Source organism: Kryptolebias marmoratus, linkage group LG21, assembly GCF_001649575.2.
Source record: "Kryptolebias marmoratus isolate JLee-2015 linkage group LG21, ASM164957v2, whole genome shotgun sequence".
Lineage (NCBI taxonomy): Eukaryota > Metazoa > Chordata > Actinopteri > Cyprinodontiformes > Rivulidae > Kryptolebias > Kryptolebias marmoratus.
In genome coordinates, this window is record NC_051450.1 from 224,707 (window position 1) to 243,706 (window position 19,000).

Below are 19,000 nucleotides of genomic sequence, written 5' to 3' on the forward strand. Positions count from 1 at the left end.
AACACAACCCTACAACATCCAGAGCCTTAAGGAACTCCGGACGAATCTCATCCACCCCTGGAGCCCTGCCACCGAGGAGCTTTTTAACCACCTCGGTGACCTCAGCACCGGAGATTGGAGAGTCCGACCCAAAGTCCCCAGGCTCTGCTTAATAATTGTAAAAAACCTTTTTTCTTTATCTTTATTTCTAACAAAAGCCCAGCATTCCTTGAAGGAATACATATTGCCGAACACCTTTAGACTCTTCTTATGAAAAGAAAAAATGAAGGGAGAACTCTTTTGGTCAAACTTTATAAATGTTGTTATGTCATATTGCAAGATCTCGCACAATCTGTTTGCACTCTGAATTTACCGTATTTTCCGCACTATATGGCACACTGGATTATAAGACGCACTGTCAACTAATTGACTAATTTTCAAATTTTTGTCATATATAAAAGGCACCGGACTTGAAGGCGCATCGTCGTGCACTTTCCATGTTTTGTAACTTTGCGCAGACCGCTCGCACCGCTCTCCATTAAAAATGGACAATTTCGGTGCTCTAGCAGAGCTGGTTCAGCATTTATATGATCCCTCTGTAAGAGATCACAAAGATAATCAAAGGGTTCAAAACTCACAGAAGGATACTGTACAGACATAATCGTCAAGTAAAAACGCTGCCACTGCTTGCTCATGTCCGCGTGCTTTGCGTGGAGCCCTGCGCGACTATAATTGAGCCTTAATGCTGCAAATGGTGCAGCTTTGTAGTTTACCAAAGTCGTACTAAAACATTATGACTTCTTACATATATAAGGCACTCCGGATTATAAGGCGCACTGTAATTTTTTGAGATAATTGAAGGCTTTTAAGTGCGCCTTATAGTCCAGAAAATATGATATGTTGACTCTCAGCTACTACCACATCACATGTAGTTAAATTTACAGAAATTTTAATTTAACTTCATCCACTTTTGTGATGACTAAGATAGATTAGTTATAGTGGCCATCTTGAATTAGACTGACTCCAAAATTTAATCAGTTTTAGAGACTAAAACTGATTAAGTTTTGATAAAATCCGTCCAGAAGTTCACTAAATATTTTTCTAACAAATAGGATTGACGGCAACACTTAATTCCAAAATTTTAAACAAAGATGTCACGCAAAGTGTCATGCTCAGAGTATGTTTCGGATGATGCTCAGCTATTACCACACCAAATCTTAATCCAGTGTTTGGAAAACCGTTTTAGCCATTTTTGCAGCCATCTTGAATTGGTTTTGACTCCTTCGACGAGCCATAATTAGATTGAACATTTGCTCACACCCCTTATTGGATAGCACTGTTTTACGAAACTTGTTGTTTTTCCTTGCTGCAGTCAACTCCATCAAATTTCACCCCACCGAGCAGATGGCTCTCACAGGTATGGATGTTTGAGTTGTTTATATTTACTCTAGCAAATGTGTCAACAGGTTTAATTTTTTTTCAGACTTTCTCTGTTGCAGCTGTTGTCTCCAGCAGTCTGTGTGTGTGTCTTGATGTGTACTTCCACATGTTTTCCCGCAGCCTCCGGCGACCAGACGGCTCACATCTGGCGCTACATGGTGCAGCTTCCAGCCCCCCAGCCACCACCAGATGTCAGTGTGAGTACCTTATTAGGATTTCTACAAGAGCTAAAAAGATTTCTTACATTCCCCAAATGAGTCCTTTGCTTTTTCTAACAAATGATTCTTCCAATTAAGAGCTGAGCTGAGAGCTTCTTCTGTTCTGACATACTGGGTCTTTCTGCAGGCTTTTTGTGATGAGGACCAGGACTTGTCGGACAGGGAGGAGGGCGAGGCAGATGGCGACGGCCCCTCTGAGGTCCCAACAGTCCGATTCGCCACGGCAATACTGAAGAGTCACCAGGGTGTTGTGATTGCTGCTGATTGGTTGGTGGGAGGCCGACAAGTGGTGACAGCCTCCTGGGATCGTGCTGCTAACCTGTATGAAGTGGAGACGTCTGAACTGGTTCACACACTAACTGGTACGCAAACTGGCTGATAGATGGTGTGACAAACAGTCTTCTGTTCAGGTCGCTTATATTCAACAGGCGCATTCAGTGAAGAGGTGACCCATTACTGTTAGTTTATAGATCAGTTCTCACTTTTGAGTTTTGGCATCAAATGAAAAACAAAAGAAGCTCTGTTGAGCCACAAATTGTTAAACATAATCCAGGCGAGTATTGATTCAGGCCGCATATCTGAAAGCTAATAATATGTTACAGCCATCAACCACTTCTCCTGGTTTGTTATAAACCTTGAAAACGAATTAAACTCTCAGGGCAGCATCTCTTAGAGCTTGTTCTGTCTAAAGTGTGACATTTATTTTCATTTTAATCATAAATTGATTTATTTTTGTGGTAGGATTGCACAATTGAAAACAGGAGTATCAGTGTTATGAAAACTACTTCCTGTTTGTGGTCTTATAAAATACAAGGCAAACATCAGTGACAAAGTAGTTATGAGTTTGTCAGAATTGATCTAAGCAGCCTTTGATGCAGATAATAGATAATAAAATAATAACAACTGGAACGCTGCACGGCTGTTAATCCTGATGTTATGAGATAAGTTTTTGAAAGAAAGTACGAATTCTCCCATTAATCACATGTATTTCAGCATTAGGAGTTTATACACAGCATTCTTTATTGTAACATTTTATTTTATGCACAAAAGCTGAGTAGCAGCAAGACATTTTTTTTATGCTACATTTATTTTTAACTCTAGTTCTGTCAGTTTGATTTATTTTCATTTTATGTTGTTGCACACAGATGCTGTTTGCCTAGTACTCTTTTATATTCATGATAGCTAAAATAACGTTTCTCATTTTTATGTTTTTAAATGAAAAGTTTTGTTTGTTGTTTTGCCTGAGTCACTGTGCAGGATCATTAAAAGAAGGACCATATATGAGCATATGAAAAACAAAAAAATCAAATGTTAAAAAGAATTCAAAATTAGAAATTAGAGAACTTCAAACAAACTAATTAAAAGGCAAATAGTTAGGAAATTTAATGTGTTTGACCCATTAACACACAAGGAGCAGAGATCACAAGCAGCAATGTTTTTTAAAATACAGAATATTATTTTATTTTCTCTTTATTACCATTCAGTGAAGAACTAGTGGGACATAAATAGCCTTGAGAGTGAGGAAGTTCATTATAAATAAGCTTTGAGGCAGGTGAAATCTTAGGAGGACTTGGTTTACCCCTCACAGTCAATTGGTAAATCCAAACATTACAAAGTTTATCAAATGGCTGATTTTTTTATTATCTCAACTGTTTGGGGGTTGATTTAAAAATAATAAATACATGCAAAATATCCTAAATTTCATGGCACATTTTCCTTCTCACTTTGTTTTTCTTCATTAAATTGTGAGGAGTGTCCAACCACCACCACCAGTCATCGTTGGTTTTAATTTAAATTAGCTAGTCACTTCCCAACAAAAGTTAAGTTCCCTGAATTCCTTACTATGAGCTGTTCATGTTAAAATGAATTTCATGGAATTGTCTTGGATTTAACAAAAAAAAAAGCTGATCTTCACAGATCTTCTGAAATGAATTTTCTGCTCACTTCTGAATAAATTAGGTGTTCATTATGCACCACTATTACCTCCCTCATGTTGCAGAAATCGCCTTTGTTCTGTTGAAGCAACTCTGAGCTGTGAGGTCAGGCTTGGACCAGAGAAACTGTAGGTTCTTGAGTTTCTGACACTGTCCGGTTGGACTCTGAGCTGTGAAGGTAAAAAGTTTGGGTCTCTGTGGATCAGACTTGTCTCAGTGCATCCTACAGATGCCTGATTACATTAAACACTTTGGTTGGTGTTCTTCCAGCAGGTCCTGGACATTTAAAATTGTTGTATTTTGGCAAAAAATGACAATTTTCAAATGACTGAACTATTCCATTAAGAAGATTTCAAAAAATCTTTGGAATTGCTGTCATCATCGTGCTACCTTGAAAAAAAAAAGACTAAACACATTGTTAATTTTTTTTCAATCACATTTATATGTAAATCCACTTAAAACTAATTGAATCCTGTGTGTGTGCAGGCCATGACCAGGAGCTGACCCACTGCTGTACCCACCCCACCCAGCGCCTGGTGGTCACCTCATCCAGAGACACTACCTTTAGACTGTGGGACTTCAGAGACCCATCCATCCACTCTGTCAATGTCTTCCAGGGACACACGGAGTAAGTCATACACACCTCTCCTGTCTTGGCTCTTTCTATAGTATTCAAGCTGCTGTTCATCACATTTGAGGTGGTGCTTTGATTCCTCCACATGTTAAAGTCTGAATGGGTGAAAGGTACAGACTGTCTATCAGTTACGTCACTGCTCTGTATGAGTCGTTAGTGCAACGTTTATTTTGTCCTCAGGGGGGTGCTGTAGCATTTCCCTTTTCTGTAATTCCCTGCAACACTTCCTTGCATTTTTCTTTACCGTTAATCTACAGCCCCTTTTGCTCTAAGCCAAATCCCCCCACTCGCCTCTCATTCATTTCCGAGCGCCTCTCCTCACTCCGACAGTCTGCTTCTCTTCCTCCTATCGCTGCCTCCCTCCTGCCTCTCCTTCTCTGTCGCTCTGCTGTTCATTTATCTGTCCGGTTCTGCATTAATCCCCCCACTCTGTGTAATTTGGCACTTTGCTCGCTGTTAACACTCAATTGCAGCCGCTCATTTCAAAGCAATGGCTGTCAGACTCGTCTGTGGCTTTCAATGGCAGCGCTCTTTAAATGTTGTAAGAGGAACAGCGTGTGTGTGTGTGTGTGTGTGTGTGTGTGTGTGTGGTGGGTGGGGGTGCCTACATGTGTTTACTGGCTGCTGCTCTCTGGCAGCCTTTGATTGCAAGCGGAGGATTACGTAGAGCTCATTACGTACAATCACAACATAAATAATTCCTGCAGATCCACTTTAATTCTCTTCTATAGACAATTGGTGTAATGAGATTAGGCACCAGTGTTTCACAGCTAACAGCCCCCCCTTTCCTTTCCCCTTCCTTTCCTCCACCCTAAAGCCTCTTCCCTTGTGGCCTCTTCCCTCTTGCATTCGAAACAACGATCCTACACGGACCTCAAGGCAATTTTAGATTTCACCCAGGCTTTTCTCATTGTCAGAGAAAACGTTAATGTGCAGTTTTATCAAGTAAAAGTTGTGCAGATACGTGCAATGTGAAGTTTGAACCTGAAGTTGATGGCTTTAACCGTACAGTCGTGGTAGAACAACAGTAAACCTCTGTTCAAGTTTCATGTTTTATATGTCAGGACAAAAAAAACATTTTATTATTTGCAGTAATTTTTATCTAGGTCTTCAAATAATTAAGACAAGAATATACTGTAAATATTAAATTTTTTCAAGTTTTTGTCATTTATTGATGTAAAAATAAATCACATGTTTATGAGACATGAAAGCTATGGAAGCTGATAGAGGACATGCTTAGAAACTTATTTTAATGACATTATCTCAAGATTTGTCTGGTATTGTTGTTTTTGTGGTAACATTTTAATTATGCTATTATCTCGAGATAAAATTTCTTCACTCAACAGGTCAATTTATTTAATTATTTTGACGTAGAAACGCTCATCTTCTTGTAATAATTACAGTTTCTTTCAAAATCAGAAGCTGGTATAAACAATTAAAAGCAAGTGCGGTTGTTCTCAGCTTCCATTAAAAGTAGCTTGTGAGACTGAGATTTCTACAAAATATTTATGAGCAGTGCTTCATATTATTATTTTAAACAAAATGAGGCAGATCTGCAGATACGTTTCACTGTTTATCCTTTTGTTTGTTTGATGCCATTATTTAATTTCTTTAAATCGCCCTTTGTGTTGTTTTTTTTTCTTTTTTGTGTGTGTATTTTTGGTTCAAGACACCTGACTGCTTTAGTTTTATTTTTGAATGAGGAATTAATTATTGTTTTAATTCGTTAACTGCTTATTTGGTCTAAGAATTGTTTCCACAGGTCAATATTGACATCTAAAGATGTGTGTGTAGGTTGTTTGTTTTTATTTTGTTTGTTTGTTTTAGAATATTATAAAACCCAGCTCACATTCACGTTTGGAATTGGAGTCACAATCAGTGTGACTCCAATTTACTTTAAATTTAAATGACTAAATTTAAAGTAAATTTAGTCTGGGAGTTTAAATTTAGGCTAGGAGTTGGGGGGGGGGGCTCTTATTTGCATTGTCTTCAGCAACAATTACAGCCAACACTCCCTGACAGTGAAGCTCAGCAGCTAAAAGTGAAACGCACACACATCCTCTGTCCCACCTCCCCGCCATAATTGCAGTGTAATGACAACCGAGCGTGAGCTAACAAAACGGCCAAGAGCAAATCAGAGATGACAGCGGACTTGTTCTACAAACGGGATGCCATGTCACGTTTGTCTCTGCTGCCATCGACGGCTTCCTCAGACATTTTGATTGCACTTGAGAGAAATGTGAGTGTCTAGGGATGTGTGTGAGATGCACCACATGCAGATTTGACATCTTGTCTCTGGAGGAATACACCAGCACTTATCAGGCTCTCAGAGACTGTCAGATTTACTTCAGCACAGCAAAATTAACACACAGCTCCAAAACCACTAAGTCCCCTATACCTGAGCTATTTCATTTACTTTTTACCTTTTAGGCTTTAGACTTTAACACTTGGTGAGTAAATTATATATAAATATATATTTTTTATGTGCTTAAATATCTAAACATCAAATCTGAAAATGTAAAGTTAACTCAAAGGTAAATTATACATTTGTATAAACAAAAAAACATATTTACTTCAAATAATAGAGATTATTACCATACATTATTACAGCATAGTCAAGGTTCATTTTCAGTCAGCAGCTCAGTGTACAACCAGTTTTATCATTTACTTGCAGAGCTGAGTATTTAAAGCAAAATATTCAGTTATTAATTCTTTTTTTAATATTTTATATCAATATTGTTGCGTTTCTTTCTTTCATACATTTTCCTACTCATTTTGTAAACATATTAGTTCTTGGCCAACGTTATGAAAGCCAGACAATTGTGTAAATCTGTGCATGTAATCATGAATGTTTGTCTGTCCATTAGTAAAATATCTTATGAACCACAGGATGGATTTTAATGAAACTTACAGAAAGTAATTATTGGATGGACATCTACAACTGATTAACCTTTGGAATGAACCCAATTCAAGATGGCCACCACAGCTAATTAGCTTTAGCAAGTATAAACCTGGCTATAACTCAGTCAATTTCACAGATATTGAGCTAACATCAGGTATGGAGTAGCTGAGAGTCATCCCTGTCACATACTGTGAGTGCTAAATGATTGCATGATTGTTTAAAACCTTGCAAGGCAGCAGACAATATGTATTAATTTAAGAAACACTACTTTAACTGTTATTTGAAGCATTTTAGCACCAGCAAGTGATTCCAAAAGAGCTATGACCTGAAAACTTGACGTAGCGTAAATGATTATATGAAGGATGACACATCTCTCAAGTCCTGTCAGGTATTTACTGGATTTTTTGTTTACTCCATAAGGATAGGACTCTCAGATACTGTTGATATGCTGTAAATAGTATCTGACAATAATAGTATATTTACATGCTTGCCACATCTTGTTTAATCCTCCACTTGACTGGTGTACTTGACTTAACAACACTTTACAAAATACACTGAGTCTTAGGTCATAGCTCTTCCTATTTGTTAAAAATGCTATGTTTTTTGCCAAACTGTAATTTTTTACACAGCTACAAAGTGCTTGAAGTTACAAAGACACCAACAAAAAAAGTATTGTCCCTTTGAAGGGGAAACAAAAGAAGTTTTGCTAAGTTAGGTATATGAATTTCTCTTAATGAAGATTTTGGAATTTTACAAAATATTTTTAACAATGAACACTGTTTATTACTTATGTTGTTGTTTTATTTACCAGTAACAAGAATAAAGTCAGAATTTAAAAAAATGAAGTTATTTTGAGATTGCAAAGTAAATAAAAACTAGTACTGGTGTCAAGACGATAAATATAGCCGTATGTTTTATGTAAATGAACTAATGACTTTATACCTCAGAAAAGAAGATATTTCTTTAAACACAACGTGCTAATGAGTGTTTGTTCTGTAACTTCTTGTCTGAAGCTTTACACAACTTATAAAAACCTTTTCTAAATTCCTCATGTTTTAGTATGCAAAATGAGTTTTACCAGAGAAGAGAAATAATTTAAAAAAGAACCCACAACAAATCGAAAATAAAAAAAAACTTTATTTTATTCTTGAAAAAGCATTTTTATTTGTCTCAATGACTCTAAAACTTTGTCCTTACAGACTTCCAGTAAAGGTGGAAATGTTGAGATCTGTTGATCAGATAAATCTCTCCTTTTTTGTCATTAATGCTAAAGCTACTGGTTTTATGTAGTTTTGAATGACTTCTCTAATAAATGTAAAGCAAACATATGAAAACTGAGTGTAAACTGAGGTCAGATGTCCTGTTTTCCCACCATTAGCAAATAAGGAACCCATCTGGATCAAAATATAGAAAAACAATTTGAGTTACTTCAACTTTTCTGACTGGAGAGACATTTAAATTTTTGTTTTTCATTCCAGCCTTTCCAGTCTTCACTCTGAACAAGTCTTGACCTTGGCTGTCAGAGACAAGCAGAGCATGAAGTACCACTGAACCTACCCTTCATTCCTCCTCACACTCTTTCTAAAAACCCTTTAACCTTAATCAACCTTTTAATCAATTACCTTGTCTGATTATGCTCCACGCACACCTCCCATCCAGCTCCCCTCCTATCGTCCCCCACCTCCCCCCTGTCTCTGACTCTCTCTCTGCTCCTGTTGTATTCCCAGGTGGGCTGTACCCAGCAAAGTCAGAAGGTGCCTGTACCCACACAGCAGTTTCCTTCAGCCGCGAACGCCTTAATGGGAACAAGTTTGGTCCGCTAATTAGCCCTTAATGCCATGTCAATTTGAATTAGGAGGGAGGTCCTTTTTAGCTGGAAAGGCTAGATGTAGCACCCAAGGCAGAGCTGTCTGTGTGTGAAGGAACACTATCTAACCATGTACTTTAATCAACCCCATCTAGTTTTTTTTTTTTTTGAAACTTCATGAGCAAGCAGGAACAAAAGAAGAAAGTGGCATACAGTAACACTGAAAATATGAAAAATGTAGGTAATAAATGTTTAGACCAGACTTTAAACTTTTTTGTGGAGAATTGTGTTGCAGCTGCAGAAGAACAGAGTAAAATACAGCAAATGAACTATCAAATGAACTGAAACATAGTATTTGAATTGCAACACTTGAGCTCCATTGCTGTAGTGGTGAACATCTCTAAACGACAGCAGACACAGGATGAATGGACGGATGCATAGATGGATTAATAGCTAAATAAATGTTATTGAAGAAAGATTTTCAGGGAACATAATCCCTGATTCAGAAATTGCTAGAAAATATAAACTATGAACCCCCCCCAAAAAAGAAAATAAACTAAAGAAATACAACCCATATGACTATAATAATCATAGTATTTATTAATTTTGTCTTTTATTTTTTGCCGTCATTGTTATTGAGATAAGTCAGTGTATTTTAAGTAGCAGTCAGTATGGGTTCAGAGCAAATAATTCAACATCAATGACTCTCGTGGATTTTTATAGAACAAATAACAACAGCCATTGATCAAAAACAATTCTGTGCTAGCATTTATGTTGATTTAAAAAAGGCATTTGATACTATTAACCACACTGTTGTCCTTGGAAAGTTAAAAAAATATGGTGTTAGAGGACCAGCACTACAATGGGTATCTAGTTATTTAAAAAATAGGAAATAGTTTGTGCAATTAAATGACGTAAAATCTGAATTCTGTAATATCACATGTGGAGTACCTCAGGGTTCTGTACTTGGACCAAAGTTATTTATGTTATATGTAAATGACTTGGTAAATGTCTCAGGGCTTTTAAAATGTGTTTTATTTGCAGATGATACCACCTTTTTTTGTTTGGGAAAAGACATTGAAAAGATGATGGAGACAATTCAGACTGAATTTAGGAAAATACAAACTTGGTTGCAACTTAATAAGTTATCCTTAAATTTAGATAAAACAAATTATATGATATTCAGTAATGGAAAGAGAACTATTGATATTATTATTATTATTATTATTATTATTATTATGTTGAGATTTGTTAAGTCAGTGAGGTGAAATTTTTGGGTGTCTGTATTGACAAAAAGCTGACATGAAAATCTCATGTAACTTTTTTGAGGGCAAAAATAGCTAAATCTATTGCAATATTGTATAAAGTAAGAGAGTTTTTTGATGATAAAACACTGTATATATTGTATAATACAATAATTGTTCCACGTTTAGTCTATTGTACTGCAGTATGGGGAAAGGCATGTAAAACAATTATAAGTCCTATTTTTGTTTTACAGAAAATAGCTATAAGGATAATTACTATGAAACATTATAGACACCCAACAAATACATTATTTCTTCAGTTGAAAATAATAAAATTCCATGATTTGGTTGATTATAACATTTTACTTGTGTAGCACCCGTACAACCACTCTTAGTTGGAAATCTCAGTGTAGGGGTGCTTGGGTTCGTTATAGAAGGTAGATACCAGATAGGTTAACCTAGATAGTGGATAATTCCGAATGAACAGGCAGAAATACTCTTTTGTCCTAAATGAGACCCAGAAATATTAACTTTTTCGGCAATTGATTCGGCCGATATTTATTGGATTCAATAACCAACTTCACACTCTTAAACTAAACAACTGGCGAACAAAGATAATAAACATAACAAATTATTTTCCCCCAAAATAGCACAACAATAAACAAGGAAAATATCCAAGTGATATTACTAAATTATATCAAATGGTCCTTTTTTTTTTTCCTTTTGTGTAAAAGCTAACAATCAGTTCTTGTTTCTTTTTCTTGTTTTGCTTTTAATTGTACCTCACATTTAACTAAAGAACATTAGGAGAAAGGTTTTCTTCAAATCACATAACACATTTAACATGCCGAGAGCCCTCATGTACGCACACACACACACACACACCTACAGTCAGGTTTAGTACTCACAAGACCCCGGCAAAAAAAATACTGTTGCAGGCCTGTTCAAACCCTTGGGAGCGTTGAAATCTCACGCACCCCAAAACATTGAGAGCGTTGCAATTTCACAGATCCCAAAACATTGAGAGCGTTGCAATGTCACGGATCCCAAAAACATTGAGAGCGTTGCAAGCTCACGAATCCCCAAAAAACATTGAGAGCGTTGCAATTTGCCCGCTAGCCTAGCTTCAGCACGCGATGACTCCTCGGGTCGCTCGCTCGTCCTCCGCCCTTCGGGTTTCGGTCACTCCGCTTCAGCTGAGAAGCTTCCGAACTTTTCAGTCAATGCAACCCGTCTCAACCTCCTTATTTTGTGCACGTCTTTTTCCTTTTCTTTTTCCGCGTCGAGCTTCGGCTCGTCCTGCCACCGTTTTCTTTTTTTCTTATTTCCTTTTCTTTTTTCTTTCTCTCTCTCCCGCCCGCGCGAAGACAGCAGCCCCGCCCCCTCACGGACTTTTCACCAATACCATCAGTTACAGATCTGACTACCTTAACTGACCAATGAAACAGCGAAATCCATGAAGGAACTTACATCAGACGTAAAACACCCTTTTAGTTTAACCCATTTTAGTCAAATATTGTCACTGACCAAAACAAAACATATTTCCCCACCACTACAAGTAAACTTACTTTACAGTGTTAGATAGCAACACATACATACATATCAGTCACTTATCTCAGTGTGTTAAGAAATATGAAAACTTTGGTTTTATGTAAAAGCAAATAATCATTTACTTTTCATATACTTCAGCGACAATTACCAATTTAGGATTTACTTTAACCCTTAAAGTCCCACTGAATGTGACAATAGCCCCATATCTACCACAGGGCTACACTTGTTATGTAAAAGGCTCACGAGGGCATATTACCTTTAAACATCCAACTAAATTTTGTAAAGAGAAAGTGCCTATAATCTTAAAGGGACTGACATATTTGTTAAACCTAAACTTTGAATGGCGTACTTCAATACAAGGAATTAAATTATGGGATAATATGGAAAGTAATATCAAAAATGCCAGATCAATGTGTGTATTTAAAAGAATGATAAAAGCTGTATTATTAAGGAAACATGAACTACTTTAATGTGTTCCTACATGAATTGTTATTCAAGACGGATTTAAAACAGTTTGTATTTAATTTTTTGGTAGGTTATTATTGTTTCAATTACTAAATTGAAAAAGAAAAAAGGAGCAGATGTTATAAGATTTTTTTTTCTTTCTGCTGCCTTTCATTTTATTATTGATTTATATATCTATATTTTGTTGTTGTTTATTGTATATATATATATATATATATATATATATATTTTTTTTTTTTTGTTTGTTTGTTTGTTTGTTTTAATGAAATGAAAAAATAATTTAATTCAATTTAATTCAATTTACTAGGTTGCAGTTTACAGTTTGAGCCACTAGATGTCACTACATCCCGCATGCCAGGTTTTTAAAGTTTTGCAGAATGGACACACCTTTAACATGCACTTCACCACTCCATGAAAGTTTCTGAAATTAGCATTACTCTTTTTGTGTTTGCTAACCTAGCTACGATCTAAACAAGAGGGCAAACAAACAAAAATGAACACATTTCTGCTCTGGCTTTCCCAGAGAACAGGAACAGGTTAAAATGCTTCAAGTAAAAACCTTTTGTAGAGGGACTAAAGGTGGGCACATTGTTCGAAGAGTGAAGGTCAGACTGAAGCGTAACCACAGTGTCGTGCAGTTGACAATGTAAAAACAAACACTCCACCCATCCAATCTGAATGTAGTACAGCCTTTTTGAAGCTAATGAATGAGCCTTTGAGACGAGCTGTAAATCTTGCGAGTCATTAAAACAAAATCAAAACAGAAATCAACCTTCATGGCATCTCAATAGTTTAAACATGTGATGGTGCAAATGCTTTCATGTCATTTTTAAACCTGTCACATTCTCCTGACAGCTACACATATGTTACAAGACCTGAGAGCGAGTGAGATCGTGCCATAATGTCTTTCTTCAAGTGTAAGGATGATACCTTGTTCTGTTTTAAAATCAGGAAAGACAGAGCATCATCTTTCCGATGTTATACCTGATACACCCTCTGGGGTTTCAGGTGAATTGACATATCACTGTGACATCTGTGTCATTTTTCTCACTACACCTTTTCTCCTTTCCTTTGGAAATGTAGAAATTGTTATCTACAACATATTATTGTACTGTCAGAGTATCAGCCCATGTTCTTCTTTACACTTCACATGAGCTGGGAAAACTGTCATGCTTAGACTGTGCAGCCTTTGACTGCACAGTCTAGACTGCGTCTGTGTCCCGTTTGTTTTCAGTACAGTGACGTCTGCTGTGTTTACGGTGGGAGACAACGTGGTCTCAGGAAGCGACGATCGCACAGTCAAGGTGTGGGACCTGAAGAACATGAGGTCGCCTATAACAACCATCCGCACTGACTCGGCTGTGAACAGGTGAGTGAAAGCAGCTGCCGGGCCGTGGATGTGTAACTTGGTAACTCCCAAATCACTGTTTAAATCAGTAAATTAGTGTATTCAGTCAGTAATGTGAATGAATTTGGATTGCTCTTAAAGCAATACAATCTGACTCTACATTGAATATTGCCAGTGAAGATGGTTTATTCTATTTAAGGTTAGGCCATCATATCATCAACTGTACTGCTCTGGATGAGCTTAAACTCTAGTTATGTTTGTGTGTTTAGTGTACATCCTGTAAACTCTTCTTCTGCTGCACCATAGTGGTATTATTTCTCTTCAGCATTGTCTGCTGTGTAGAAAAGGGACTGCAGGAAGCGTAGTGCATTTCAAAGCATAAACAGTAACTCTACAATGTTGACAGCAATGCATGGCATGTTCATAGATAAAATAACTTAAAAATGTATTCAATGGTAGAACTCCTATAAATCTTGTCATCATTTGCAGCCCTACAACAAAAAGGTCAACTTATAAAAACTGGCTTCACTTTAAGGTGTGACTCCTTCTAATCTTTCAGGATAAGTGTCTCTACCAACCAGAGGATCATCGCTCTGCCACACGACAATCGACAAGTGCGTCTGTTTGACATGAGCGGCGTGAGGCTGGCTCGACTTCCTCGCAGCAACCGAATGGTAACGAACGAATTAAACAAGCAGAAAGAAGCGATCTTCTCCGGAGTCTTTCTAAGCCAGAACATCTCGGCGTGTGTTTGCACAGGGTCACCGGCGGATGGTGTGCTGCACAGCATGGAACGAAGAAAACCAGACGTGCAACCTGTTCACCTGCGGTTTCGACCGGCAGGCCATCGGCTGGAACATCAACATCCCTGCCCTGCTGCAGGAGAAATGACGGGAGTGGGTGAACGCTCACAGGAGACTGAGCCAGTCCCCTCGCCACCCCCCCTTTTTGTGTAGTTACAGCTCAAAGCTCACAAACGCTGTGATCTGCAGCCTTAGACCCTCCAGCTTGTTTTCCCTGGTAAACATTTGGAGTAACATGTATTTCACAGCTTTCAAACACAGCTGAAGGCTGTGAATGACATTGTTAACTCACTGTTTGTATCACTGTAGAGGAAGCAGCTATTAACACCGATGAGATCATATTCCCCTGGGTATTGTACTGTGGAACTGAAAGTCCCTGTTCTGTAATTGTTGGGTGACTCAGCTGGTGGGTGTGAAGCCACAGAGCTTATGTTTGTTTTTTATTTTTTATTTAGCATGATTTGTGTCAAGGTTGGATTAAATGTTTTATCGCTGGCTACCTGGACGCCACGTTTTGAGGCTGCTGTTCACATCACATTCGCTTGTTTAAAAAGTCTGCTCTCGCATGTAGATAATCTTGGTTTATGAACATTACTTGTAAAGCTGTGAGAGAACAATTAAAAAGGGGGGGTCGGTTTGTGAAATATATGTATTTATGATGTTGTGGCCTGAATAAGTGACCTGTGTTGCAAACAGATTCTGTGTCTTAAACCACCCTTTTACGGGTTGGGTTAGGCAAAGATGTGAAATGTTTTTATTCTTTAAAGCACAGGTGGGCAACATTATTGTCTAGGTGGCTATTTCTCCTTAGTTAATGGGGTTGAAGGGTCACAAACTGAATTAAAATATGATCACAGTATCTTAACTGCATCTATTACAAACAACATCACATCATTTGCAAAAAGACAACACAAAGCTAATATCTACTGCACATCTGTTGATTGTTGAATGCTTTCTTAGGAGTATTATTTCAGGTAGAGGTGGCTATTTTGTTTATTTTCTTTGAAGACAAATTTAGCATGTTTGGTCAAAATACTGTACTGTACATATTAAGCGCAACACCTGTGAACTAACATTCAATTTAAACATCACTCTTGAATAAAAAAAAAATGAAAATGTTAAATTTTTTTTGTTCGAATCCCACCTTAAAACAATGTTTAGGCCTATTTTAGCCCAACACTGTACACTTTTGAAAATGAGTAAAAGAGCAGCAAAGATCATGTTTTAGCTTTCATTATGAGTCGTTACTAAAATCCTGGATTTTATTTATTTATTTCTAGTGGTTTTGTTTTTGGATGAAGATGGCCCTCAGGTCTTGTTTTGCCCATGTGTGCTTTAAAGTCCTACTTGGAATATTTCTCCTTGTAGAAGGAAACATCACATTCAGGCCTGCCATATTACATGTGCAGCGAGAAGGCTGCAGGGTTGTTTATTTGTCTTAAAACAGCAGCCCAGATGTTGCCTGAAAGCTTACCAGGCTGAGATTTGTGCCCTTCTTTCTTCCCTTTCAGTTCACATCCAGCCTTCAAGCTTCCAGATACTCTGTTACTTGCTGTGTTCCATGTTTACATCAAATCGTTTTTTTTTTTTTTTTTTTTAAGTTTTTTTGTAATATTTTAATATGTATATAGTAAATTACTCTGTCAGAGCGTGGAAGTGTCGAGAGCAAAGCAATAACTGGGAAACTACTGCACTCAAGTTCATGAATCCTTCAGGGATCTGTGACTTGGTTGTGTTCAGCCTAATCAGGTTGCATTATTTCCAAATTGTTGCTAATTTAGATGTGCACAAACTGTGCTGTGTGTCCTCTGTGCCAGTGACATGTAGGCCATTCTTCATTGCCAACTCGGAGCCCTGTGTTGCTGTAATGTGTGACCTCAAAGTAAACTTGTTTGTGTCTGTGCTTCACTAACAGCCTACTGATGTTTTTTTTCCAGCTCTGCAGTGAACCCTTTGCTTTGTGCTTTTTGTTTTGAACAGCGCTTTCCTGTTTTTTAGATTTTAGAAATGATCTTTATTTAAAACAGAAGCAATAACCCAGCTCCTCGATGTTACTGGTGCTCAAAGTAAAAACTGTTCTTTGTTTGCTTTGTTTAAAATGAGTGAAATCACACTGAATCTATTCAGTCATAGCTTGTCTGGAACTAAATTCATCTGGATTAAAAAAAACTGCTATTTGTTACACATGTGCAATCTCCTGAAAGAAGTCATGCTGTAGTTTCTGATCCTCAGATGTTTAACTTGTTTCAGTGCTGTAAATCCCACAAACTTGATTTTTTTTTGTGTACTTGTATATCTTGTGAAGAAATACTGTAGATAGCTGTGCATAAATTACCCACAACGTTTTCTTTGAACTGCACACTTCACTTCTGTTTCTGCAAGTATTAGCTTTTGGAGGCATTTTAAAGTAGCATGAACCTTAAAATGTCAAATTTATTCAAATGCCTTATATTAAAGACGGTGCATGACTCTTATCCACCTGAGCATCAGAGCACTCTCCCAAATGCTTGTTAAATAACTAATTGTGCTTCACAGCACAGTGGAGATAGGATTCTTACTTCAATTTCATTCAGGGAACTCAGTCTCATGCCCACTGGTATCAGTGTCATTTTAATCTGCAGATAGAACCGTAAGTCCAACGTGCGCTCAGCTTTATGAATTTCATCCTGGAGGAAATATGATTTTGGATTGATACATTAAATTATTGTGTGCCAGACTCTAAGGGTAAAAATATATATTTAATATATAAAAGGTGGATCAGCTTTGCCTCAATAAAGTGAATTTATATTCACCTCAAACTTCATTATGTGATCTACTTTGCATACTTTATTGTGATGCCTTTGTGCTCTCTGACATTTTCCAATAAAATGATGTGATTCTCCTTTTTCCAGTCTCACATCTCTTTCATCTTATTCAGCACAAATCCTGCTCACACTTTTTATTCAGTTCAATGAGGCATGTGTCCTTTTGAAATTTACATTTTATTCATCTGCTAACACCCCTTCAAACCTGGAGCCTAGAGTACTGATGTGTGGGGGGTTATTGAAAATGGATTCACATGTTAGCTTAAAGTACAAATTAGGTAAAGCATATTTTGATTTTAGGATTTTGATTCTCATGACATAATAAATCATCAGGCTTCCACTACAAATAATTTTGGGCAAATACTTAACAGTGTTCGGGTTTTTATGTTATCAGCCTTTATGCTTATGTGCAAAACATGCCTACGTGTCACACCGAATGTCAGAGATAATAATTGAGTTCATTTGTATCATGTTTACATTTTATCCTGCTTACAGGCGTCGGCAAATCACCTAAGTAGGCCAGCCAATCACCCAAGTAACGTCACTGTACCTCTGATAATCTTTGTAGCAGGATTGACAGACAGAGTGTTTCACAACATGCTGTAAGTTCTATTTGTGTGATTAATCTGTGTGGCAGAAGTGGTCCTGACCGATTCAGCCCCCACCCATTCCTTGTTTCTAATAAAAAGATGATGCTGCTGCTACAGGACTTCAGAACTCGCTGGAGTTTGACCTCAAAGGTCATTGCTCGAGTGACTTCTCCTTTTGCAAAAGTATCCTAAAAGATAATTTACTCTCTCTCTCTCTCTGTGTGGTTCTTTGTTTAGGTTGGGTAACTTAGAAAACCCCCAACACACAGTAACACATGACACATTACTGCCACATTTTTTAGTAAAAATACCTGAACAGCATTAATAACTTGAAATAATCATCTGTATTTAATTCAAATTTGAGTGTAGACTTTGGTTCAACCATACCTACTTGTTCATTCTCTTTTTTACCATTTTTTGTTTTGTTTGTTTTTTGTTTTTGTTGTGCAGTGTAATATAATAATAATATATATGGCCTCAAAACATGAGGTGCTTACCGCTGGTAACCCATAGCAAACCCATAGTTTCTGGTGGAACCATAACGGGTCAGTTACCGGTTACAGTTCCACCAGAAACTGCATCGCTTCAGTGCCGTAATAAACTGTAGGAGCTGAAGCAACAAATGTTCTGAGTGAGGAAATAAACACACTCTTAAGGAAAGAAGCTATATATGTGTGGTTCCTGCTTCAGAGATGAAAAAGGGTTGGTACAGCCATTATTTAGTTGTTCTGAAAAAAGGGGCAGACATCATCCAATCTTGAAAATGAGAGTGTTAAACAAGTACGGGCTTACAAATTTAGAAAGTTAACACTCAAGCAGCTTCTAAATCTTGTCATCCCTGGCAATTGGTTTGCAACAATCGACCTTACAGAGGCTTACTTTCACATAGTGATACACACAGACCACAGGGAGTTTCTGAGGCTCACTTTCAAGGGCATAGCTTACAAATACCTTGTCCTGCCCTTTGGCTGTCTTTTGTGCTTCATACCTATATAAAATGCATGGAGGCAGTGTTATGATCTGGAAGTCTGAGCTCTGATATCCAGGTCCAGAATGCAGGCAACAGAGCAGCCGTCTCAGGTTCGGTCACACATTGAAGCTCTGGGTTTTTCTGTGAATTTCCAGAAAAGCTTGCTGACCCCGAGTTAGCAGTTACTTGGGCTGGAAGTATGCTCCCTGTTGAGGTAGGTAGGTAGGTAGGTTTTTTTTTTTCCTGCTCCTGGTGGAAGGCGGACGTGTTTCTTTTCTCTCTGTCTCTCTGTCTCCTGAAGAGTTACAACC

The 19,000-nt window shown here is 37.5% G+C and overlaps 1 protein-coding gene across 3 annotated transcripts in view; it reads left to right on the forward strand.

Moving 5' to 3' along the window:
* wdr37 (WD repeat domain 37) overlaps nt 1-17,211 on the forward strand; it is a 36,180-nt gene extending 18,969 nt beyond the window's left edge. For all 3 annotated transcript variants that reach the window (XM_037973171.1, XM_017437842.3, XM_037973172.1), the window contains 7 exons: nt 1,352-1,396; nt 1,540-1,616; nt 1,765-1,999; nt 4,058-4,199; nt 13,409-13,543; nt 14,082-14,196; nt 14,282-17,211. In XM_037973171.1, the coding sequence (XP_037829099.1) occupies nt 1,352-1,396; nt 1,540-1,616; nt 1,765-1,999; nt 4,058-4,199; nt 13,409-13,543; nt 14,082-14,196; nt 14,282-14,413 (881 nt within the window). In that variant the 3' untranslated portion in view covers nt 14,414-17,211. The remainder of the gene's footprint in view (nt 1-1,351; nt 1,397-1,539; nt 1,617-1,764; nt 2,000-4,057; nt 4,200-13,408; nt 13,544-14,081; nt 14,197-14,281) is intronic.
* Nucleotides 17,212-19,000: the final 1,789 nt, after the last annotated feature.